Source organism: Motacilla alba, chromosome 14, assembly GCF_015832195.1.
Source record: "Motacilla alba alba isolate MOTALB_02 chromosome 14, Motacilla_alba_V1.0_pri, whole genome shotgun sequence".
Lineage (NCBI taxonomy): Eukaryota > Metazoa > Chordata > Aves > Passeriformes > Motacillidae > Motacilla > Motacilla alba.
The window spans coordinates 15,597,240-15,616,913 of NC_052029.1; the positions used below are offsets into that span (position 1 = coordinate 15,597,240).

General features: G+C 58.1%; 3 protein-coding genes across 7 annotated transcripts; 1 reads left to right on the top strand and 2 right to left on the bottom strand.

Annotated features, from left to right (window-relative positions):
• Positions 1-5: 5 nt before the first annotated feature.
• BRICD5 (BRICHOS domain containing 5) lies at positions 6-4,685 on the bottom strand. The gene is made up of 7 exons (XM_038151154.1): positions 4,597-4,685; positions 2,817-2,945; positions 2,282-2,434; positions 2,020-2,118; positions 946-1,099; positions 421-511; positions 6-300 (listed from the first exon to the last, which is right to left on the bottom strand). The coding sequence occupies exons 1-7, from the start codon at positions 4,633-4,635 to the stop codon at positions 168-170; spliced, it is 798 nt and encodes a 265-aa protein (XP_038007082.1). The 5' UTR covers positions 4,636-4,685; the 3' UTR covers positions 6-167.
• A 1,035-nt stretch (positions 4,686-5,720) lies between these two features.
• Positions 5,721-9,485, bottom strand: LOC119706908 (phosphoglycolate phosphatase). The gene is made up of 2 exons (XM_038151152.1): positions 8,783-9,485; positions 5,721-7,784 (listed from the first exon to the last, which is right to left on the bottom strand). Exons 1-2 carry the CDS (start codon positions 9,468-9,470, stop codon positions 7,459-7,461), a joined length of 1,014 nt encoding a protein of 337 aa, XP_038007080.1. The 5' UTR covers positions 9,471-9,485; the 3' UTR covers positions 5,721-7,458.
• Positions 9,486-9,710: 225 nt separating this feature from the next.
• Positions 9,711-19,607, top strand: E4F1 (E4F transcription factor 1). Of its 5 annotated transcripts, XR_005258626.1 has the most exons (15): positions 9,712-10,103; positions 10,408-10,547; positions 10,675-10,771; positions 11,387-11,592; positions 11,797-11,917; positions 12,191-12,343; positions 12,821-12,987; positions 13,300-13,527; positions 13,825-13,933; positions 14,445-14,662; positions 15,510-15,708; positions 16,538-16,698; positions 17,423-17,485; positions 18,457-18,960; positions 19,024-19,607. XR_005258626.1 is itself a non-coding variant. In XM_038151134.1 (14 exons), the coding sequence occupies exons 1-14, from the start codon at positions 9,959-9,961 to the stop codon at positions 18,802-18,804; spliced, it is 2,352 nt and encodes a 783-aa protein (XP_038007062.1). In that variant the 5' UTR covers positions 9,711-9,958; the 3' UTR covers positions 18,805-19,607. The 5 variants fall into 5 exon arrangements, 4 of the variants coding, with proteins under 4 accessions (XP_038007062.1, XP_038007063.1, XP_038007060.1 ...); XM_038151134.1 differs by having other exon boundaries at positions 9,711-10,103; positions 13,303-13,527; positions 18,457-19,607; XM_038151135.1 differs by having other exon boundaries at positions 9,711-10,103; positions 13,303-13,527; positions 13,828-13,933; positions 18,457-19,607.
• The last annotated feature ends 67 nt before the right edge of the window (positions 19,608-19,674 follow it).

A 19,674-nucleotide genomic window follows, 5' to 3' on the forward strand; every position in this document is an offset into this window, starting at 1 on the left:
TGTCATGGTTTGCAATCCCTTTATTCAAAGTGTTTCACAGAGTGCCTTGGAGAGCTGCTCTCCTACAGCCACCACCCCCCGATGTAACAACAACCACCTTGTGTTGAACAGAGCCCCAGAACTCCAGCTGCTTCCCGGGATCCCTCTGGGCCTGGGGCTGCTAATTCCTAGGGATGAGGCTCTGGAGCAGAGCTGCAGTGTCTGTGCTGGCCGTGCTGAGCAGAGGCCTCCTGCTTCTCTAAACTCTCCTGGTGCTGCTTCTCTAAACTCTCCTGGTGCTGCTTCTCTAAACTCTCTGACCTGCAGCAGGGTCAGCAGGGAGCTCTGGGGCTGTTGCAGGTGTTCCCCGTGGCAGTCAGAGGCTGCTCAGGAATCAGTTCCAGGGTGAGGGCAGAGGGTGGCCGTGGCTGCAGCACTTACTCGGGCAGGTAGTAGAAGCAGATGGAGACACAGATGTTGCTGGGGAAGCAGATGTCAATGCACAGGTAGATGAGGCGCTGCCTCCCCGGGCCTGCCAAGGAGCAAGGACAGCAGTGAGAGCAGTGCTTTGCTCCTACAGCTGCCAGGTCCCTGGGGAGCTGAGCAAGGGGAAAGCCTCAAGAAATGTCCTTTCTTATTCAAGCTGGAGTTGGATGGAGCAGGCTGACAGCTCAGCAGGCTGCTTTGGCTGAGGATGAAGGTGACAGGGATTATCAGCATGTCTCAGGTGCCAGCTCTCTGTGCTGTGCTGCTGGGGCAGCTCTGAGCCCATCCCAGTGCCACAGCTCAGGACAGGGGGGTGGGTATGAGCCAGCACTCAGGGGTGGTGACCAGTGGTCTGATTTTGCACTGGAGGTCACCTGTCCCTGTCCTGGGGTGCATCAGCTGCTGTGCAGCAGAACCTGATCCTCTTAGGGCTGCTAGAAAAGCTGCTGCTTGCCCTGCCAAGGGCAGTGCCCTACTTACCGTGGCCTCTGCGCACCCAGAAGATGGGTGTGTGCTCACACAGGCTCTGCACAGCCTCCCCCAGGCCCCTGGGCTCCAGCTGCTCCCTGGGCACAATGCCCAAAAACTCCTGGTAGAACTTGGTCTGGTTGTTGGGCTGCAGCACCTGCTCAGCCTGAAAGAAACATCCCCGTTGGTTCCTCCCAAGGCACTTTGTCCCCCAGGCCCCCCAGCCCTGCTCTGGCTCCCAGGGCCCCCAGGAGTGGCCTGTGCCCCAGCAGGTTTCTCCCAGGGCCCCCAGGAGTGGCCTGTGCCCCAGCAGGTTTCTCCCAGGGCCCCCAGGAGTGGCCTGTGCCCCAGCAGGTTTCTCCCAGCTCCCAGGGTGAGGCTGCCAGCTCTCGTTTCCTCTCCGTGGGCTGCTCAGCACCACCAGGTTTTACTTCCACTTAGGAGCCTCATGGCCGGGCAGGTGCTTTCCTCTCCCTGCATCCCTTTTGGGAGCCTGTGTACCTGCACTTCTCTGGGAGTAAGGTGAGGCCCGAGGAGCCCCAGGAGCCACTGGGGAAATGGATAGCAGATGGCAGGGGCACAAAACCATCGAGCTTTCTGTCTTCAGGAAATGGCATCTGCCCCTGCCCAGGCATGCACTGGCACTTAGTTCTGAGGTCCTTGTACATTATTGCCTCCAGCTTCCTTCCCTGGCAGTTGGTAACAAACCCCCTTTGTTTTTCCCCCCCCCGGATTTTTGAGCAGGTAACAGAATCCAGTGGGAGTGGGTCCTGCAGGAGCCCTGCTGTCCCCCTCCATGGGACACGTCCCCCTGCCCCAGGCTGCTTCCACAGGAATCAGGGCGTGGATAAACCCCGGAGCTGCTGCTCACAGCTGGCTGAGAGCCCAGCCTGGGGGCACAGCTCTGCTCCTGTGGGAATGAACCCCCCAGAACAGGGGCTGCCCCCGGCTGGGAGAGCCCTGCCCTGGCTCCTCGGGGCTGGAGAGTCACCCCTGCAAATCCACACAGGGGAGAACACTCCGTGACCCTGTGCAAAGCTCAATCCACCCCCCAGCTGTCCCGGGAATGCTGCAGCAGCTGCTCACGCTGTGCTCAGAGGTGTTGAGAGCCATCTGCAGGTCCCAGGGCTCCATCCTCCTCAGGTAGCAGGCTCGCTGCTCCCGCGGCTTGTAGCACACGTAGCCCTGTGGACAGATGTGTCCCTTGGAGCGGGCAGCACACGCCCACCCCTGTCCCAGGAAAGCCCTGCGGTGGCCGTTCTCCTTCCCCAGCTCTGAGTTCGTGACTAAGGGTGCAGAGGAAGGCAGCAAACGGCAGCTGAGGAGGCAGACGTGCCCCAGCACTCACGTTCCTGCTGTCGTACAGCACCACGGCGCTCAGGTTGCTCTGCGAGGTGATGTAGTAGGTGACAGTCCTCCTGGCCTTGTCCACCACGGCTGTCTGGTTCCTCAGCGGGTCCTGCTGGCCCTGGAGCGTCACTCGGAGGAGCTGGGAGCCAGCCTGGGCACGAGGAGCGGGAGGGCAGCGCCCAGCAGCAGCGGCTCCCTGCCTCTGCAGCATCTCCCACCGACACCCCCAGCCAGCCCTGGGCTGGCCCCTGCCCCGGCTGATCCAGCAGGGCAGAGCAGCAGGCTCCGACCCACGGGAAGGATGATCCATGACTCCACCCTCACCCCCAGTGCCCCTCGTGCCAAAGGCAGCAGGTGCAGAGGAAAGGGACAGGGGACCCCGGCCCTGCCAGCACCTGCCCGCGCCTTCCTGCATTGTCCAGGACTGATCCAGCCAGAGCTCAGCCCAGAGCTCAGCCCACCCAGCCCTCCTGGGAGCTGCTTCCCGCACAGCTCAGGGCTGCAGGCTGCCTGCCCAGATCAGGATCCCTTACCTGGGCAGAGCTGGGGGAGAAGCTGAGAACGACACTGACACCAACAACTGCAAAAAACAACAAGGCAACGGACAAGATGATCCAGAAGGTCCTGGAGGGAGCTGGGAAGTGGGCTGTGGCCCTCCTGTCCTGGGAGCCAGGCAAAAGAAGGAGGAACAGGAGTTAAAATTGACCCTTCTGCCAATTCTTCCTCATTAAAGAAGTTTCCAGCTCACGACACAAAGCCTGGTGCAGGCTGGTTGGAGTGCAGAGCTGCCAAACCATTGCAGCACCTGGAATAATCCAGCGCTGGAATTCCAGATGCAGCATCCTGGCAGCCAGCACTGCCACAGCCAGGAAGGCTGCAAAGCCCCGGGGCAGGGCTGGAGAGCAGCTTGCCAGACACAGGGAACAACAAATTAAATTATTGTGGTTTACAGCAGCAATCCCCCGCGGGACAGTCAGCACTGGAATCAGAATCTGCGTGGAGTGATCCTGCTTCTGTCCCCCTCCCTGTGCTGGGCTGTGCTGGATTTTCTTGCTAAATTGTTCTCCGTGAGACCAAGGAAAAGAGCTTGGCAGCACTGTGACATTTCTATTGGCTCTATTAATTTACTTTAATTCTTCTATTGAAGCAATTAAATTTAACTTCATGGCACATAACGGGATTTTTACAAAGCAGAAAATGTGCTTTCCATAATCTCAAACTTAGCCCACATTTAAAAAATAACCTGTTTCTCAATCCTCTGAAGGACAGAGAAATTCAACCCATGCCCAGGATTCCATGTGCTCCAGCTGCACGAGGACAGGCTCATCCAGCCTTGGGACTGGATGGATCTTTATTGGGAACAGGGAACTTCCAGATTATTCCCTGAGAAAAGCAGTGAGTTAAAACTGCACTTATGTGAAATCCTATCAATTCCAGCAGAGCAGAGCCCCTGCCCTGCAGTAACTGGCAGATTTTCAATAACCCCTGGAATTCCCTCTGCTGGGAAAGGTGCAGATAAAGAACTCCAGCAGCTCCCAGCCCTCAGCAGGGCACAGCTCACCCCGCTCCCGAGCAGCCTGGCCGTGGCTCCTCTGCCCTGGAACCCGACCCGTTCACCCCAGGTAAGCCCAGGCACCTCCGAGGCACCTCAACCCGAGTGACAGCAGCTCCTGGCAGGAGGGATCCACAGAACCCTGCCAGGATCCGTGCGAGTGGCAGCAGCCCTGCCCCTTCCGAGGGGGATCAGGCAAGCACAGAGCAGCAGGGGCAGGGAACGCTCGCTGCAGGAACAGGGAATGCTCGCTGCAGGAACAGGGAATGCTCGCTGATGGAACTGCTCACCAGGGAATGCTCCTGATGGGGGAATGCTCAGGAACAAGCAGGAACAGATGGCAGCAGGGGACAGGGAATGCTTGCTGATGCTCGCTGAGGGAATGCTCACTGATGGGGGAATGCTCACTCAGGAATACTGATGGAACAGGGAACTGATGCATGCTCGCTGGGAACAGGGAATGCTCGCTGGAACACTGATGAATGGGACAGGGAATGCTCGCTGAGGGAACTGGGAATGCTCAGGAATACTCACTGCAGGGACAAGGAATGCTCGCTGATGGGGCAGGGAATGCTCACTGATGGAACTGGGAATGCTCACTGATGGAACAGGGAATATTCACTGCAGGGACAGGGAATGCTCACTGATGGAACAGGGAATGCTCAGGAATACTCACTGCAGGACAGGAAATACTCACTGCAGGGACAGGGAATGCTCACTGATGGAACAGGGATATTCACTGCAGGACAGGGAATACTCACTGCAGGGGCAGCACGGCTGGCACCGTCCTCTCCTTCCATCCTCCACTTCAGGCGAGGACCTGGCTGCTGCCACTCTGCCTCCCGCCCAGGCTGGGCATGATCCCGGCTCCAGGCACGCCCGGGGAACCTGAATGTGCGTCCGTGGGCCATAAATACCTGTCCCCATAAATAGCTGTCCAAAGGGCCCCGCGGGAGGGGAAACCTGAGGCCGGAGCGGGAGCTGAGCGCTGCTGTCAGTGCCCGGCGCGGCTCTTCCTGCCCAGCCCCGGGAGCCACAATCGGGGCCTTTGTGTGCCCCGGGGCTGGCACGGCCCAGCACGGGCCCAGGTGAGGCTCTTTGAGAGATCAGATGGCCAGAGGACAGTGGCAGCCTGCCCTTGTGGCAGCGTGATTTCAACGCGTGCTGCCGGAGCTCCGTGGGCCGGAGCCAGGCGCTGATCCTGCTGTGCCTGGGCTGCACAGACACACGGACACACCTGTGCCACCCTCGGAGGAAAAGGGAAAAGGGCTGCGCCACAAAGTCACTGCCACAGCCTGCGCTGCTGTCACGCTGTCACCCGTGCCCTGAGAAGCCCCCTGTGGGAGCAGAGTTCCCCGAGCACCCAGATCCTGAGCAGTCCAGGAGCCCCCAAAACGTTCCAGACCTGCCAGCCAGACATAACCTAGGTGTGGAGGCAAGGAAAAGCCAAGAATTCCTGCACGGGATGCCTAGCCAGGGAAAATGCAGGTTTTGGACATTCTCCCACCACGCACAGCCCAGGGCTGAACACTCTGGCTGACAGGAGCCCACAAGAAAGGAGAAGGACTTTGGCCAAGGGCATGGGCAGGGCAAAAGAAATGCCAGGGAGATTAGGTGTTGGAACGAAACTCTTCCCTGGGAGGGTGGGCAGGCCCTGGCACAGGTGCCCAGAGCAGCTGGGGCTGCCCCTGGATCCCTGGCAGTGCCCCAGGCCAGGCTGGGCAGGGCTGGGAGCAGCCTGGGACAGTGGAAGGTGTCCCTGCCATGGCAGGGGTGGCACTGGATGGGCTTTGGGGTCCTTTCCCAAACCATCCCTGACTCCCAGGATTCCCAAAGCACAGCTGCAGCACAGCTCAGGAGACCAGACCACACGGTGAGACAGCGCTGGGGAGAGCAGGTTTGAGAGTTTAATGGAAGTTCAAGTAGAGGATTAAGAACTGTTTGGAAGTCAGAACAGAGATTTGAAGCACGATTGACACCGCCACCAGCACATTCCAGCACCCCGGAGCCCCGGCAACGGCTCCCTCGCCAGCGAGAGCCCTCTGCAGGAACAGAGCTGCCTGAGGGATGCTGGACTCTCTGCTGGCCTTTTCCTGACACAAAAAGCACCAGAAACAGAGACCGAATCCAAACCCACACGGTTACATCAGACAGGACCTGCAGTGAGGCCATAACGTCCATCTCCAGTTACCCACATCAGGGGTAAGCTCTGCCTCGGGGACTTTGCAGAAGAGATCATCCACACTTCTTCCACAGCTCCCCCTTACAAACAAACAGCCTGGCAGAGGTTCAGCAGTGCTCTGGGAACACCCTGACCCTCTGCACTGCAGGGTTATTGCTGGACAAAGAAGGTGACAAGTTACCAGGCAGGAAACGGCATCAGCACTGCCCAAGCTCCTCAGCTGGACAGGAAGGAAAAACGGTGCCTAGATGGAACTGTAGAGACTGGAATCTATGCAAGAAAAGCGTGTTATTTGCATATATAATTTTCAATTAATTCTGTAATGCAAAAGCTTTCACCGTGGGATTCGGGCAGCACAAAAACCACCCTGTGGTGAGCCCCTCGTTGCCCAATCCCACCTGGAGATCAAACAGAATCATCCCTGAGCAAGCCAGCACTCCTCACCACCCACCGTGCCCGGCGCCCGCCGGCACACGCGGAAGATCTGAACCTCAGGGATGGGAAGGAAGCACGAGCTACTGTCACACACAGCCAGACCCACAGGGCTCCCTGGGGACAGCTGGGCACTGCATCCATCCACGGACTGAGCGGGAACTGGGATTGTGCAGCTGAAGCCAAGGCGAGTGGCTCGCTGACGCTGAGGGGAGCGCAGAGCATCGATCCAGGGATTCTGGGAAGCAGCTGGGGAGTGAGGGACAGTCCTGTGTGGCTACAGACTCTCTGCATTACCAAATGCAACCGTTCAGGAGAATTCAATCAGTGAAATGCATTTCTCTCATCCTCCCTCCTGGGAAACAAGATATATTATCATAGACTCTATTTATAATTTAAATATATTCTGCTCTAGCTTTATGCTCAGGGAGTGCCAGTGTGTACACGTGCTTTACACACTCTCGACCTTGGACAGACACGGTCTGCAATTGTGTGGGATCATCCCAACCTGCATCACAAGTGCAATGTGCAGTGGTCAAACGAGGGAGATGGATTTGTGTGACCTGATTTGGGGCTGTGCCCCCCGAGAGGGCCCCAGCTGGGAAAAAGAGTCACCCCAAGGGCAAACACCAGCTCCACAAGTGCTTCCAACCACAGCCAGAGTTACTGCACGTCCCAAGAGTCGTTTCCCTGAACAGCCCGGGCCGAGCCATGGACGTGATCCCGACGCTCAGATCAAGCAGCTCCACTCCCCAGCCCAGCCCAGCCCAGCCCAGAGGAGCTGTGCCAGGGAGCACCACCAGCACTGGATCGATGCATTACAACCACAGCCAGCCCCAAGCCCCAGCCCCGTAATGCCCCCTTTGTTCAAAGTGCATTTCAGACTGAGATGTAAACAGAATCATACCGAGAGGACAGAGAGGAGACAAGCTAAGGGTTCTAACCCCGGGGGGTACCTAGCGCGAGCGTTACTGCCGCGGGCTGCTGCCCGGGGCTGCCCCCGGGCCCGTTACTCCCCCAGGGCCGGCAGCAGGTCGGCGATGCTGTCCACGTAGTAGTCGGGGACCAGGCCGAGCCGGGCGGCGCAGCCGCTCTCCTGGTGCTCCCGCACCTCGTCCAGCGCCGTCACGCCGGTCAGGGTGAGCAGCGTGGTGAGGCCGCAGCTGTTGCCCATCAGGATGTCCGTGTCCAGCCGGTCCCCCACCATGATGGTGCGCGCGGGGTCCACCTGGAACTCCTCGGCCACGCAGTCGAACATGAAGCGGTTGGGCTTGCCCACGATGAACGCCTCGCGCTGCGCCGCCGTCTCCACGGCCTTCACCAGGCAGCCCGTCCCTGTGGGAATGGAAAGAGGGATTAGGGACAGAAGGAATCCCCACGGCCTTCCCCAGGCAGCCTGTCCCTACAGGAACAGGCAGAGGGATTAGGGACAGAGGGCACCTCCACGGCCTTCACCAGGCAGCCCGTCCCTGTGGGAACGGCAGAGGGATTAGGGACAGAAGGAATCCCCATGGCCTTCACCAGGCAGCCCGTCCCTGTGGGAATGGGAAGAGGGATTAGGGACAGAAGGAATCCCCACGGCCTTCCCCAGGCAGCCTGTCCCTACAGGAAGAGGCAGAGGGATTAGGGACAGAGGGCATCTCCACGGCCTTCACCAGGCAGCCTGTCCCTGTGGGAATGGGAAGAGGGATTAGGGACAGAAGGATGTCCATAGCTTTCCGCAGGCATCCTGTTCCCTACAGGAACAGGATTAGGGACAGAAGGCTCTCAGCACCCACACGAGCCAGGACAAACCCGCTCAGGACACTGGAAATGGACGCCTCAGCTTTACAGGCAGAGGTTCGGGTGGGTCCCAGGAGAGATGGTGCCTAAAGCCTGCCAGGAGGTGGGAATTCCATCCCGCAGCGTCAAAAGGGAACTGCTATTCGCAAGTAAAGGCTCAATCAGGATTCTCTCTCTCTCAGGGGTGCTGTGGAGAAAAGGCTCAGGGACGCCCAGGCTGCCTCAAAGAATCCCAGGATAGCTGGGGTGGGAAGGGACCTCTGGAGATCATCCCGTCCAACCCCCCTACCAGGCAGGGCCACCCGGATTAGGTGACACGGGAGTGTGCCAGGGCGAGTCTGGAATGTCTCCAGAGACAGAGACTCCACGACCTCCGGAGCAGCAGCTCCAGGGCTCTGCCACTCCCCGGGGGAAAAGGTTCTTCCCGAGGCTCAGGCGGAACTTGCGTGTTATCAACCCAACACCGAGGCGCGACGAGCCGCAGAGCGACCACGGAGACCCCCGCCCCATCATGCCCGGGACCCCCCTCCCCACCCCGCCGCCCCGCGCACCGGGGATGCCGGCGCCGCCCTCGAGCGGCAGCCGGTGGTCGCGGTTGGTGCCGACCAGGAGGCACTCGGGGCCGCCGCGCAGCAGGTAGCGCAGCGCCTGGCACAGCTTGGCGTAGCTGAAGTGCTCGTCGAAGCCCACGAGCACGGCGCGCACGGCGGGCTCCAGCGGCGCCTGCAGCCAGTCAGCGGGCGCGGGCCCGGGCAGGGCGGCGGGCCCGGGCCCGAGGTGCGGGATGCCCACGGCCTCCAGCTCGGCGGCCAGCGCGGCGCTGCCCAGCACGTAGGCGGCGGCGCCGGGCGGCAGCGCCTGCCGCAGGTAGCGGGCGGCGCAGAAGGCCGAGCTGAAGACGTGCCGGGGCTCGGCGGGCGGGAAGCCGAGGCGCCGCAGCTTCTCGGTGTAGGCCGCGCGCGTCCGCCCGCTGTTGTTGGTCACGTAGCACAGCCGCTTGCCCGCCGCCGCCAGCCGCCCCAGCGCCGCCGCCGCGCCGCTCACGGCCGCCTCGCCCCGCCACAGGACGCCGTCGCAGTCGAAGAGCAGCGTGTCGGCCTCGGCGAGCAAGGCCCGCGCCGCCTCGCCCTCCAGCCGCCGGCAGCGCCGCGGGCCGCCCGCCGCCATCGCGTCCGCCATGGCCGCCCCGCCGCGCCCGCGCGCCCCATTGGCCGCGCTCCGCACGGACCGCGTCCCCATTGGCCGCACCGCCCCCCGCGCCCGCCGCCCGCGCCTCCCCATTGGCCGCGCTCCGCACGGACAGCGTTCCCATTGGGCGCCGCTGCCGGCCGCCACGCCCCTCCGCCGGGAGCCGGCGCCCGGTGTCCCCCCCCGCGCCCTCCCGCACGTCGCCGCCGATGGCGCCCGGCGCGCTGCACTCTCATTGGCTGCCCGGCGCGAGAGCCCGCCCCCCGCGCGCTGCTATTGGCCGGGGCGCCCCGGCGCTCGTTCGGTAACGCGTTAGGCAACTCCGCCGTAACTCGCCGGGAACTGCCCGGGCTCCGCTCCGCCGGGGCTCGGGGCCCGGCGGCTACCGTGGGGAGCGGAGTGACCGCGCTCCGACACCGCCCGCCGGCTGCCGGAACCCCCGCGCGGCGGGCGCGTTCCCCGCCGAGCCCCGTCCCGTTGTTATGACGACACGGCCGTAAAGCCGCCATCTTGCGGCGCGTTGCGACACGGGGGCCGCGATGGCAACGGGCGCGGGGCCGGCGGCGCTTACGGCAGAGGCGGCCGGGCCGGGCCGGGGCGCGGCGCCCGCGGCCTCCGCGTCCCCCGCGCCCCTCGCGCCCCCCGCCGCCCTCATCGGCCTCCCGCCGCCCTTCGGCGAGCAAGGTACCGCCCTCACGGGGCCCCGGCCGGCGCCGCCAGGCCTGGCGGCGGCGCGGCCCGGTGGGTGACGGGGCCGGGCCGGTGCTGCCCGCGGGGCGGGAGGTCTCCGTGTCCCTGGGCCGGCATCGCCGCGCTCCCCTCCAGCGTCCGCCGGGCGGAGCGGCGGGGCCGGGTGCGTGCCGGCGGCGGGAGAGGCCGGGGCGCCGCTCGGGCCCGGGCCGGTGCCGTGCCGGGAGCGGGGGTGCCCCGAGCGCCCGGTGCCCCGAGCCCGGCCCGGCCCCGCTGACGGCCGGCGCTCTCCCCGCAGACGAGGATGACGTGCACCGGTGCGGGCGCTGCCAGTCGGAGTTCAGCTCGCTGCAGGAGTTCGTGCAGCACAAGCTGCAGAAGCGCTGCCAGCGCCCTCCCGACGCGCTCGCCGGGCTGCTCGGCCAGGAAGGACAAAAGGTGACAGCGGCTCCTCCAGCCGCGGCTGGAAATAATTAGGATGCAACGGTCGGTTGGGTTGGAGGGGAGGGAGCAGCGTGCTCAGACGAGCAGGACCCGCCTGCTGAAAGGTGCTCTGTGCCAGCAGGTGGTTCCTGCTGTCGAGGAGTCCATCACTGTTGCTCACATTGTTGTTGAAGCATCTTCCATAGCAGAGGACATCAGCAACGCCTCGGCCATCGTAGGTGAGCTCTGGGGTGCCTCGGCATCCCCGGGGGGGTCTGGTTCCTGTTCCCTCATCTGTGGCCTCTTCTGGTGGCTTTGGGTCGTGGTTGGGTGGGTGACACCGCTGTGTCACTGGGGTTTGGGGCTGTTCCCACAGAGCTCTGGGAGGCAGCCCTGGGCCAGCTCTGCAGTCCTCCCCCATCAGGGCCATGGAATATTCATGGGATGGGTTGGGTTGGGAGGGACCTCAAAGCCCATCCAGTGCCACCCTGCCATGGCAGGGACACCTCCCACTGTCCCAGGCTGGCCTTGGACACTGCAGGGATCAGCCACGGCTTCTCTGGGCGTCTGTGCCAGGGCCTGCCCCCCCCCCACAGGGAACAAATCCTTTGCAATATCTATTTTAAACCTATCCTCCTTCAGCTTAATTAATACAACTAATTAATACGAATCAGATGTTAAGCTGTGTTCCAGAAGCGCCCGTTTTATGCTGCCATAATGAGAAGGCTGCAAAGGCTCGAGTGGCAGGTTTAAAGTGTCTTTTCTCCTTCTTCCTGCGCGGCGTGCTGAGGCAGTGTGTCGTGTATGGTTTGCTGTCCTGTAGAGAAGCCAACCGTGTCCCCACCTCTTCCCAGGCAGCGGGCACATCAAGGAGGTCATTGTAGCAGGAGACCACGTGTTTGAGAACCCCAACGGCCACGTGGATGGGGAGGTCAGTGAGGAGCAGGGCAGCCCCGAGGAGCAGGAGCAGGACGTTTCCAGCGAGCTGATCAAGGTCAAGCTGCAGGTGAACAAGGAGGGGCGATACGTGTGTGAGCTGTGCCAGAAGACTTTTAAAACTGTGAGTATCCCCTGTGCTGCTGTGGGTTAGGGAGCCTTTCAGGCTGGCTGTGATCCAAGAGATGCTCAGCAGCAGCGTGCTTTGCTGCCCGCCACGCTTCCCAGAGGGAAGTTCTGCCTTCACAAGGAGCCTCCTTCTTTACTGCTAAAATGCAAAATCTTTTCAACTGTTTGGAACGTCTCTTAAAGGAAGTTCTTTCCCTAGGCCAGCATCCTCAAAGCTCACATGATCACTCACAGCAGCAGGAAGGACTATGAGTGTAAACTCTGTGGGACTTCCTTCAGGACAAAGGGGTCTCTGATCCGACACCATCGGCGGCACACGGGTGAGAGTTCTCCCAGATGAGAGCTCCTTGTTACTGGAGCTGTCTGTGGCTGTCCCTTTGCCTCCCAGTGGAATTCCTTGCTGCTTCCCATGTTTTGCTGAGCTGAGGCTGTTGAGCTGCCCGGCGTTTGGGGTGCTGGGAGGCAGAGGAAGGTTCTGGGACTGGCACAGTCACGTGCTGTAGAAAGCTGAACGTGTTCTTCAGCCTGTCACGCAGAGCTGATCCTGGCAGTGCTGGCTTTAACGTGGCTGTTTTGATTCTTGTCGTTTCCAGATGAAAGACCTTACAAATGCAAGAAATGTGGGAAAAGCTTCCGGGAATCGGGAGCTTTGACTCGGCACCTTAAATCTCTGACACCTTGCACTGAAAAAATCCGCTTCAACGTGACCAAAGAGATAGTTGTCAACAAAGATGATCTGCCGTCAGGTCAGTGATGCTGCCAGCACCTGCCTCCTGTCTGACAAAGCCAAACCCTCGCAGCACTTGGAATAGAAATTCCTTCTGGCACAGGTGCCCAGAGCAGCCGGGGCTGCCCCTGGATCCCTGGCAGGGCCCAAGGCCAGGCTGGACAGGGCTGGGAGCAGCCTGAGGTGGTGGAAGGTGTCCCTGCCATGGCAGGGGGTGGCTCTGGATGGCCTGTAAGATCCCTTCCAACCCAAACCATTCCATGATTCTCATTTATGATAAGAAGTTTTCCCATGGTTTTGAGATGATATTTTTTATACCAGGAAAAAGTAATTTACAGAGCAAAGCTATTACCTCAAAGCCAGGTGCAAACTCAAGAATGTTTGAGAATCTGGTGCAAAGGTGGTGTTAGCAGGCACCTTGTGCTCCAAGGCAGGTTTTTAGGGGCACAGGGGGTTGCTGAGGGGTGCATTTCCCCACGGGGTTCATCCCTTGCAGGACCCTGCAGCTCCAGCACAGACACAGTGTCCTCCCTAGCGAGCGAATCCATCGAGGCCTCCCCTGTCATCCACCTCGTGACAGATGCAAAAGGCAACGTGCTCCATGAGGTCCATGTGCAGATGCAGGAGCTTCCCGTGGTGGATGCAAAGCCCCTGGAGCCAGATGTGAGTGCTGTTTGTCTCAAACACCCTCTGTGTGTTTTACACAAAGAACATTTCACCTCAGGGCAGAGCTGGCTGGGGTACTGACAGTAAACCTGAGTGTGGAATGAAGGGCTTCCTTTGGTTGGTTTCCTTCTGGGCGTGTCCTCCCTCAGGTCATCAGTACAGATCCACCTCATCCTCCTCCTCAGCCCGAGGCTGTTCTTTCAGCCCCGTAACACAGCACTGGGCACTGCACACAGAGTGGCCCTCGCAGCAGTGTTGCTGTAAAACACTGTGGGGTTGCTGTTCCCAACTTTCTCTTTGTTCCTTCAGCAGCCACATGCCGAGGAGCTGCCCTGCGAGGGGGAAGTGAACAGTGAGAACCTGCTGAGGCAGGCCATGAGGAATTCAGGCATTGTCATCGAGAGAGTGGCTGTGGAGGAGGTGCAGAAGCCAGAGGAACCTGCGGCAGCTGCTCCAGAAGAGCTGGAAAGCAAAGGAGTGGAAGTGGAAGAGGAGCCGTGTGGGGAGCAGTGTGCTAAACTGGAAGGAGCAGAGTCTGTATGTTTGTAGTCCATCAACAGATCAATTTTTTAACCTTCCTTGTCTGTATGTGGTTGTGGGCAGCACTGCTGTCCTCACGGATCTCTGCCGTGCCTGTGGCTTTGTGTCAGGTTTTAGAGTTACATTGTGCAGGTGTGGTCTAAGGGAAATGTTCCTTCACACATGCTGTCTCTTTTCACAACAGAGATCTCTTTCCTGTGCAAGGTGGAGTGTTTAACTGGGAATTTGGGTAGCAATCCTAACTGGATGCACCAGTACAGAAAGAGAAAAGCAGTTTTCCCATTTTCTCTCCAGCAGACGCCTGCAGAGAGAACCAACGGGTACAAACGTTACATTTGCTCTCACTGCAATGAAGCCTTCAATGAAGCTGCTGCCCTGGAAACTCACAGCAAGAGTCACACAGGTAAAGTGCTGCTGGGGCTGCTGTGTGACCCCAGCTGGGTACAGCTCCTCTGGTGAGGAGAGGCTGCGGGAGCTGGGCCTGGCCAGTCTGGAGAAGGGGAGGCTGAGAGGGGATCCCATCAATCCATACAAATCAGGGGTGTCAGAGGATGGTGCCAGGCTCTGTTCAGTGACAGGATGAGGAGCAGCGCCCAGAAACTAAAACACAGCAACTTCCATGTTGACATGAGGAAAACCTCTTTGCAATGAGGGTGGCAGAGCCCTGGACACATTCCTGTGTCACCTGCTCCAGGTGACCCTGCCTGGGCAGGGGGTTGGACTGGATGATCACCAGAGGGCCCTTCCCACCCCAGCTGTTTTGGGGTTCTGTGAAAGCCCACACACCTGATTGACAACACAATTGCTCCCCTTCTCCAGGTTGCTTTTTGTAACAATTCAGTTACACCTGTACCATATCCTTGTGCTGCAGGTTGCCCTGGATCAACCACGCATTTTTCTCTCTGTCCCTGTAGAGTATAAACCTTTCAAGTGTGAGGAGTGTGGCAAGGAGTTCACCAAGGGCTACCTGCTGAAGAAGCACCAGGAGGTGCACGTGAACGAGCGGCGGTTCCGCTGCGGGGAGTGTGGCAAGCTCTACAAGACCATTGCCCACGTCAAGGGCCACCGGCGCGTGCACTCGGACGAGCGGCCCTACGCCTGCCCCAAGTGCGGCAAGCGCTACAAGACAAAGGTGGGCCCCTCTCCAGACCTCCTCACTGGCCTCCCCAGAGCCCGCCTTCGGCAGAGGGCACGAGGCTTTGCTCCTCAAAGGGCTCGCCTGGCTGTTACAGCCCATCCCATGTGGCTGCTCCATCCTTGCAAGTGTCAAGGCTAGGCTGGACAGGCCTTGGAGCAATCTGGGATAGTGGAAGGTGTCCCTGCCCATTACAGCAGGGTGGAACAAGATGTTCCTTATGGTTCTTTCTAACCTAAACCATTCAGTGATTCTGTGAGCTGAAACTCCAGAAAGACGTCTTGGTTTAGTGGGTGAAAGGACAGCCTTTGTAAAACCATCACATTTCTGAAGAAACTGTTCCTTCAAGTGTGGAACAAATATGTGATAACAGTGTCCTGGCTCTGGCCGGGACGAGGTTAATTTTTGCAGTAGCCAGGAGGGGGCATGGCCAGAACATTCTGGTACAGGGGTAAGGGGTTTCTTCTGTCTATTACCAGGGCAGGTGGGTTGCTCACCTCTTTCTTGTACCTCTATCATCAGTAGTATTTTTTTATCTTATTTCTTTTTCTGGTAAATTGTTCTTATCTCAATCTATGATCTTCACCCTCTGTGCCTCCAATTCTCCTCTCCAGCCCACTGCGAGGGGAGGGGGAGAGGGAGAGGGGGAGCAAGTGAGTGCCTCATGGTTTGGAGAGTCATGGTGTGAGCACTGGCTGGGGAAGCACCATTCCTAAACCACCGCCCGGGAAAACCACCCTCGTGTCCTATGAAAGACGTTGAGTTCCACCCTGGGAGCAAAACCCCGCGTGCGCCAGCTGGCCGTGTCCTTTCTGAGCCTTGCCTTGTCCCCCTGTGCCTGCAGAACGCCCAGCAGGTGCATTTCCGTACCCACCTGGAGGACAAGCCCTACGTGTGCCAGTTCTGCAGCCGGGGGTTCCGGGAGAAGGGCTCCCTGGTGCGCCACATCCGCCACCACACCGGCGAGAAGCCCTTCAAGTGCTACAAGTGCGGGCGCGGCTTCGCCGAGCACGGCACCCTCAACAGGCACCTCAAAACCAAAGGTGAGCGGGGCCGCCCCCCTGGGCTGCCTGGGAATGCTGCTGAGGGTGGATCTCGGCCGCTGACACAACCAGGGGACGCGGCCTCAAGCTGGATATTGGGAAAATGCTTTTTACGGGAAGGGGGATAAAGTTCTGGAATGGCTGCACGGGGAGGTGGTGGAGTCACCATCCCTGGGTGTGTTTAACAAAGCCTGGATGTGGCACTCAGTGCCAGGGTTGAGTTGAGGTTAGGGCTGGGTTGGACTCGAGGATCTTTAAGGTCTCTTCCAGCCTGGTCATTCTGTGAATTTTGTGGATCTAGTGACCCACATGGAAGTGGGCGTGTTCTGGGAAGGAAATGTCTGGGTAAAGTTCTCACCAATAATCTGGTTTGGTGGGATTAGTTGCACTGGGCTTTAGCTCCTAAGCAGGAATTTCCAGACTTCTTCAGGTAGTGCTGACGGTGTTGTTCCAAAGGAATAATACAAGTTTAGTGGAGGAAAAAACGGACTTTTGTAGGAGATACTGAGATGTATCAGCAGAAAAGATCAATGATTTAAAATACACCCAAATTCTTCCTGTATGTTCTTCACACACGGCTTGGAAACCCTGAGTGGTTTTACCACCTGAATTTACCCATGTGGTGCTGGAATTGCTCTGGAGAGCTGCTCTGCTCCTGGTGTCACATGGCCTCTCCTGGGCTGTTCCTTGGCTTGTCCTGGTGGGCCAGGAGCCCCTCAAGTGGCACTGGTCACTCATCCATCACCAGCACCCCTGGCTGGTGCTGCACAGCACCAGCTGTGGACCATTTTTGGTCCCAAAAATGATGTTTTCCTGGAATTCCGTGCAGGTGGCTGCCTCCTTGCTATGAAGGAGGTGGAGGAAGTGATCGTGTCGGAGGAGAGTCAGTCTGCTGACAACTTGGCAGCCACGGTGCTTTCGGAAGACCCGCACACGGTTCTGGTGGAGTTTTCCTCGGTGGTGGCAGACACCCAGGAGTACATCATCGAGGTGAGAGGGGGCAGCCAGCCTGCTCACTGGGAGCTTAGCACAGCCTTTGGTCAGGAAAAACTCTGCACTTGTTCACGTTCCTGCTCCAGGCTTTTGGCAGAAGGTGGAACAGGCTCTGCCCTGCCGGCCTGCCCCAGCAGCCAGTGGGATTAGCCTTGTTTGGAAGGAAAGCACTTGGAGCTTCCCCAGCCTCCCACAGCGCTGTGTGTGCCGGGAGGCTGAGCCTGAGAACTTCTGACCACACCAGCTTTTAGGTCCTCACAAGCTTGCTTCAGCTTTCCCTCCTATTTTCTCCCATTCCTATGTATCTTACTTGGTCCCAGATGATCTCTGTTGTTCCCAACAGGGGCTGCCAAAAGCAATGAATTCTGCGTCTCGCTTTTTCCCCTGTGTCACACAGAGCCAGTTCTCATCCCAGCAGGGTAACGCAGCTCAGTTACTGAGTGCTGCTGTAGTTCCTCTCCAGTAGGAGAAGTCTGCTGCGTGGCCACATCCTGCTGAGGGAGGACGTCCTCCTTCAGTTATTTGTGAACATTGTGCATTCATTTTAAGTAGTTCCTGATAATGGGATTGGGAGGGAATGTCAGGGAGTTGTCTCTGGAGTAGCTGCTGCCTGTGAGTGGAACAGAAAGACTCCTGTAGAAGAGCTTAGTGAATTTTATCTTGGTGATAAAATTCTTTTTATAAGAACCTGAAAAGAGAATAATCTTATTTTGTCTTCCAGACTTCTACTGAAGACATGGAGACCAGTGAAGCTACTGAAATAATAGAGGGAACAAGACACGAGGTAAAGCAGTCCTTTGGTGACAGGAGGGAACGTGACCGTGATATTTTCTGAAAAATCCCTTTGCCAGGATTTTTTCTCCTGAGAAGCTGAGAAGCCTCAGAGGAAAAGAAAGACAATGATTATCTGCTGCTGTGAAATGCACCAGGTACATCTTGGATTGGTCCATGCTGGTTGTTTCCTATTAATGACCAATCAAGGATGCAGCTGGCTCAGACCCTCTGAGAGTCACAGCCTTTGTCATTCATTCCTTTCTACTCCTGTCCAGCCTTCTGCTGAATCCTTTCTCTCTGTTCTTTCAGTATAGTTCTAATATAGCATTTTTAATATAATATATCATAATATCATAAATCAGCCTTCTGATAAATGGAGTCAAGATTATAAATCGTTCCCTTGTCTCGGGGTTGCCTGCAATCCCACGAGGGGTGGCACGCTGCAGATCCTGCTCCAGGGGTGAGCAGCTGGAGCAGCCTGGAGTGCAGAGCTGCTGTGGCACTGCCCCCTGCTCGGCAGGCCCCTCTGCAGGGACAGCTGCTCTCAGCTCTGCAGGAAATGCAGCCCCTGTCCTGTGGCATGGCCGGGCACGCAGGACGAGGGAAGAGACGAGAGTTCTTGGCTCCATGTTTCAGAAGGCTGGTTTATTATGTTATGATATATATTACATTAAAAATGCTAAACTAAAACTGTACCAAAAGAACAGAGAGAAAAGATTCATCAGAAAGCGAAACAAAAATAGAAAGAAATCAATAACAAAGTCTTGTGACTAACTAGAGAGTCTGAACAGCTGGATCCTTGGTTGGTTGTTAATTAGAAACAACCACATGAGACCAATCACAGCTCCAGCTGTTGCACTCCACAGCAGCAGATAATCATTGTTCACATTTCGTCCCTGAGGCCTCTCAGCTTTCCGAGAAAACAAAAATCCCGACAAAAAGAATTTCATACAATACGTCTGTAACGCTGTCCCCTGGCAGGTGGACAGCCACATCATGAAGGTGGTGCAGCAGATCGTCAACCAGGCCAACTCGGGCCACCAGATCATCGTGCAGAACGTCACCGTGGCCGAGGGCGCCGCGGCCGCCGACGCCGCCGACACCATCACCATCGCCACGCCCGAGAGCCTCACCGAGCAGGTGGCCATGACCCTGGCCTCGGCCATCGGCGACGGCGCCGTGCTGGCCACCGAGGGCGGCCTGGCCGCGCAGGAGGCCACCGTCACCATGGTGGCGTCCGAGGACATCGAGATCATGGAGCACGCGGGCGAGTTCGTGATCGCCGCCGCGCAGGAGGGCGAGGTGGAGGTGCAGACCGTGATCGTGTGAGCGACGGGCAGCTGCACACCCGGGCACTGGGGCTGCTCACACAGCCCGGCACGGGGCTTCAGGGGACAGGGCAGGCCCAAGGGGACAGGGCAGGTCTGAAACGGGACAGGGCAGGTCTGAAACGGGACAGGAGAGGTCTGAAACGGGACAGGACAGGTCTAAAATGAAACAGGACAGGTCTGAAACGGGCTAGGACAGGTCTAAAATGGGACAGGACAGGGCAGGCCCAAGGTGTTCTCAGTCTCAAACCAATAGCAGGAGTTAAACCCTTGGCCTGGTCACCCTGAGGAGGCTGACAGGTCACAAGTGGCACTCAGTATTCTGTACAGCAGCCTGGAATTAAGGGAGATCCTTTGGGAGTCAGCCCTCTCTGCCCGCCACTGCGACAGCGGTGGTTTGGTTTTTAAAAGGATTCACAAGTGTAGCAAGTATGTGGGGTCTCACGAGGGATTATTTAAATATATGCATTTAAAACAAGTTGAGAAAACCAAACCTAAGGAGTTGTGGTGTGTGTTGAGCACCACTGAAACACTCTCATGCCTTTAACCTCACTCCTTCAGGCCTCCCAAGGCACGGTACTGCAGTATTTCTCTTTTCTTTGGTATCCTGGACAAGTAGCCTTATGTACTGGTCTATGAATGCATCATTGTACCCTGCAATGCCAGCCAGGCTGCTCTGAGAGCCAGCCTGGGGGCTGGAAAGCCATATTGTATAGGAATTTGGTTTTTTTAAACCATATATGGATTTTTAATTGCATATTGTACAGATCTGGCATGTAAATAAATACATTTTTAAAAATAAAATTATTTAAAGTTTTTACTACATTTTTTTTTCCAATTTCTCTTCTATTATACTCAAACAGAAGAATTT

What these genes read in the sequence shown, in the direction of transcription:
- BRICD5 (XM_038151154.1), bottom strand. Translation starts at nt 4,635, where the DNA reads ATGGAAGGAGAGGACGGTGCCAGCCGTGCTGCCCCTGCA. An exon ending in TCTCCCCCAGCTCTGCCCAG is followed by an intron (nt 2,435 to 2,816) that starts GTAAGGGATCCT and finishes CCTCGTGCCCAG; the next exon opens with GCTGGCTCCCAGCTCCTCCG. An exon ending in TGCTTCTACTACCTGCCCGA is followed by an intron (nt 301 to 420) that starts GTAAGTGCTGCA and finishes ACCCTGCTGCAG; the next exon opens with GTCAGAGAGTTTAGAGAAGC.
- LOC119706908 (XM_038151152.1), bottom strand. Translation starts at nt 9,470, where the DNA reads ATGGGGACGCGGTCCGTGCGGAGCGCGGCCAATGGGGCGCGCGGGCGC. An exon ending in GGGCGGCGCCGGCATCCCCG is followed by an intron (nt 7,785 to 8,782) that starts GTGCGCGGGGCG and finishes CCATTCCCACAG; the next exon opens with GGACGGGCTGCCTGGTGAAG.
- E4F1 (XM_038151132.1), top strand. Translation starts at nt 9,959, where the DNA reads ATGGCAACGGGCGCGGGGCCGGCGGCGCTTACGGCAGAGGCGGCCGGG. An exon ending in GCCGCCCTTCGGCGAGCAAG is followed by an intron (nt 10,104 to 10,407) that starts GTACCGCCCTCA and finishes CTCTCCCCGCAG; the next exon opens with ACGAGGATGACGTGCACCGG. An exon ending in CCCAGGAGTACATCATCGAG is followed by an intron (nt 16,699 to 17,422) that starts GTGAGAGGGGGC and finishes TTTGTCTTCCAG; the next exon opens with ACTTCTACTGAAGACATGGA.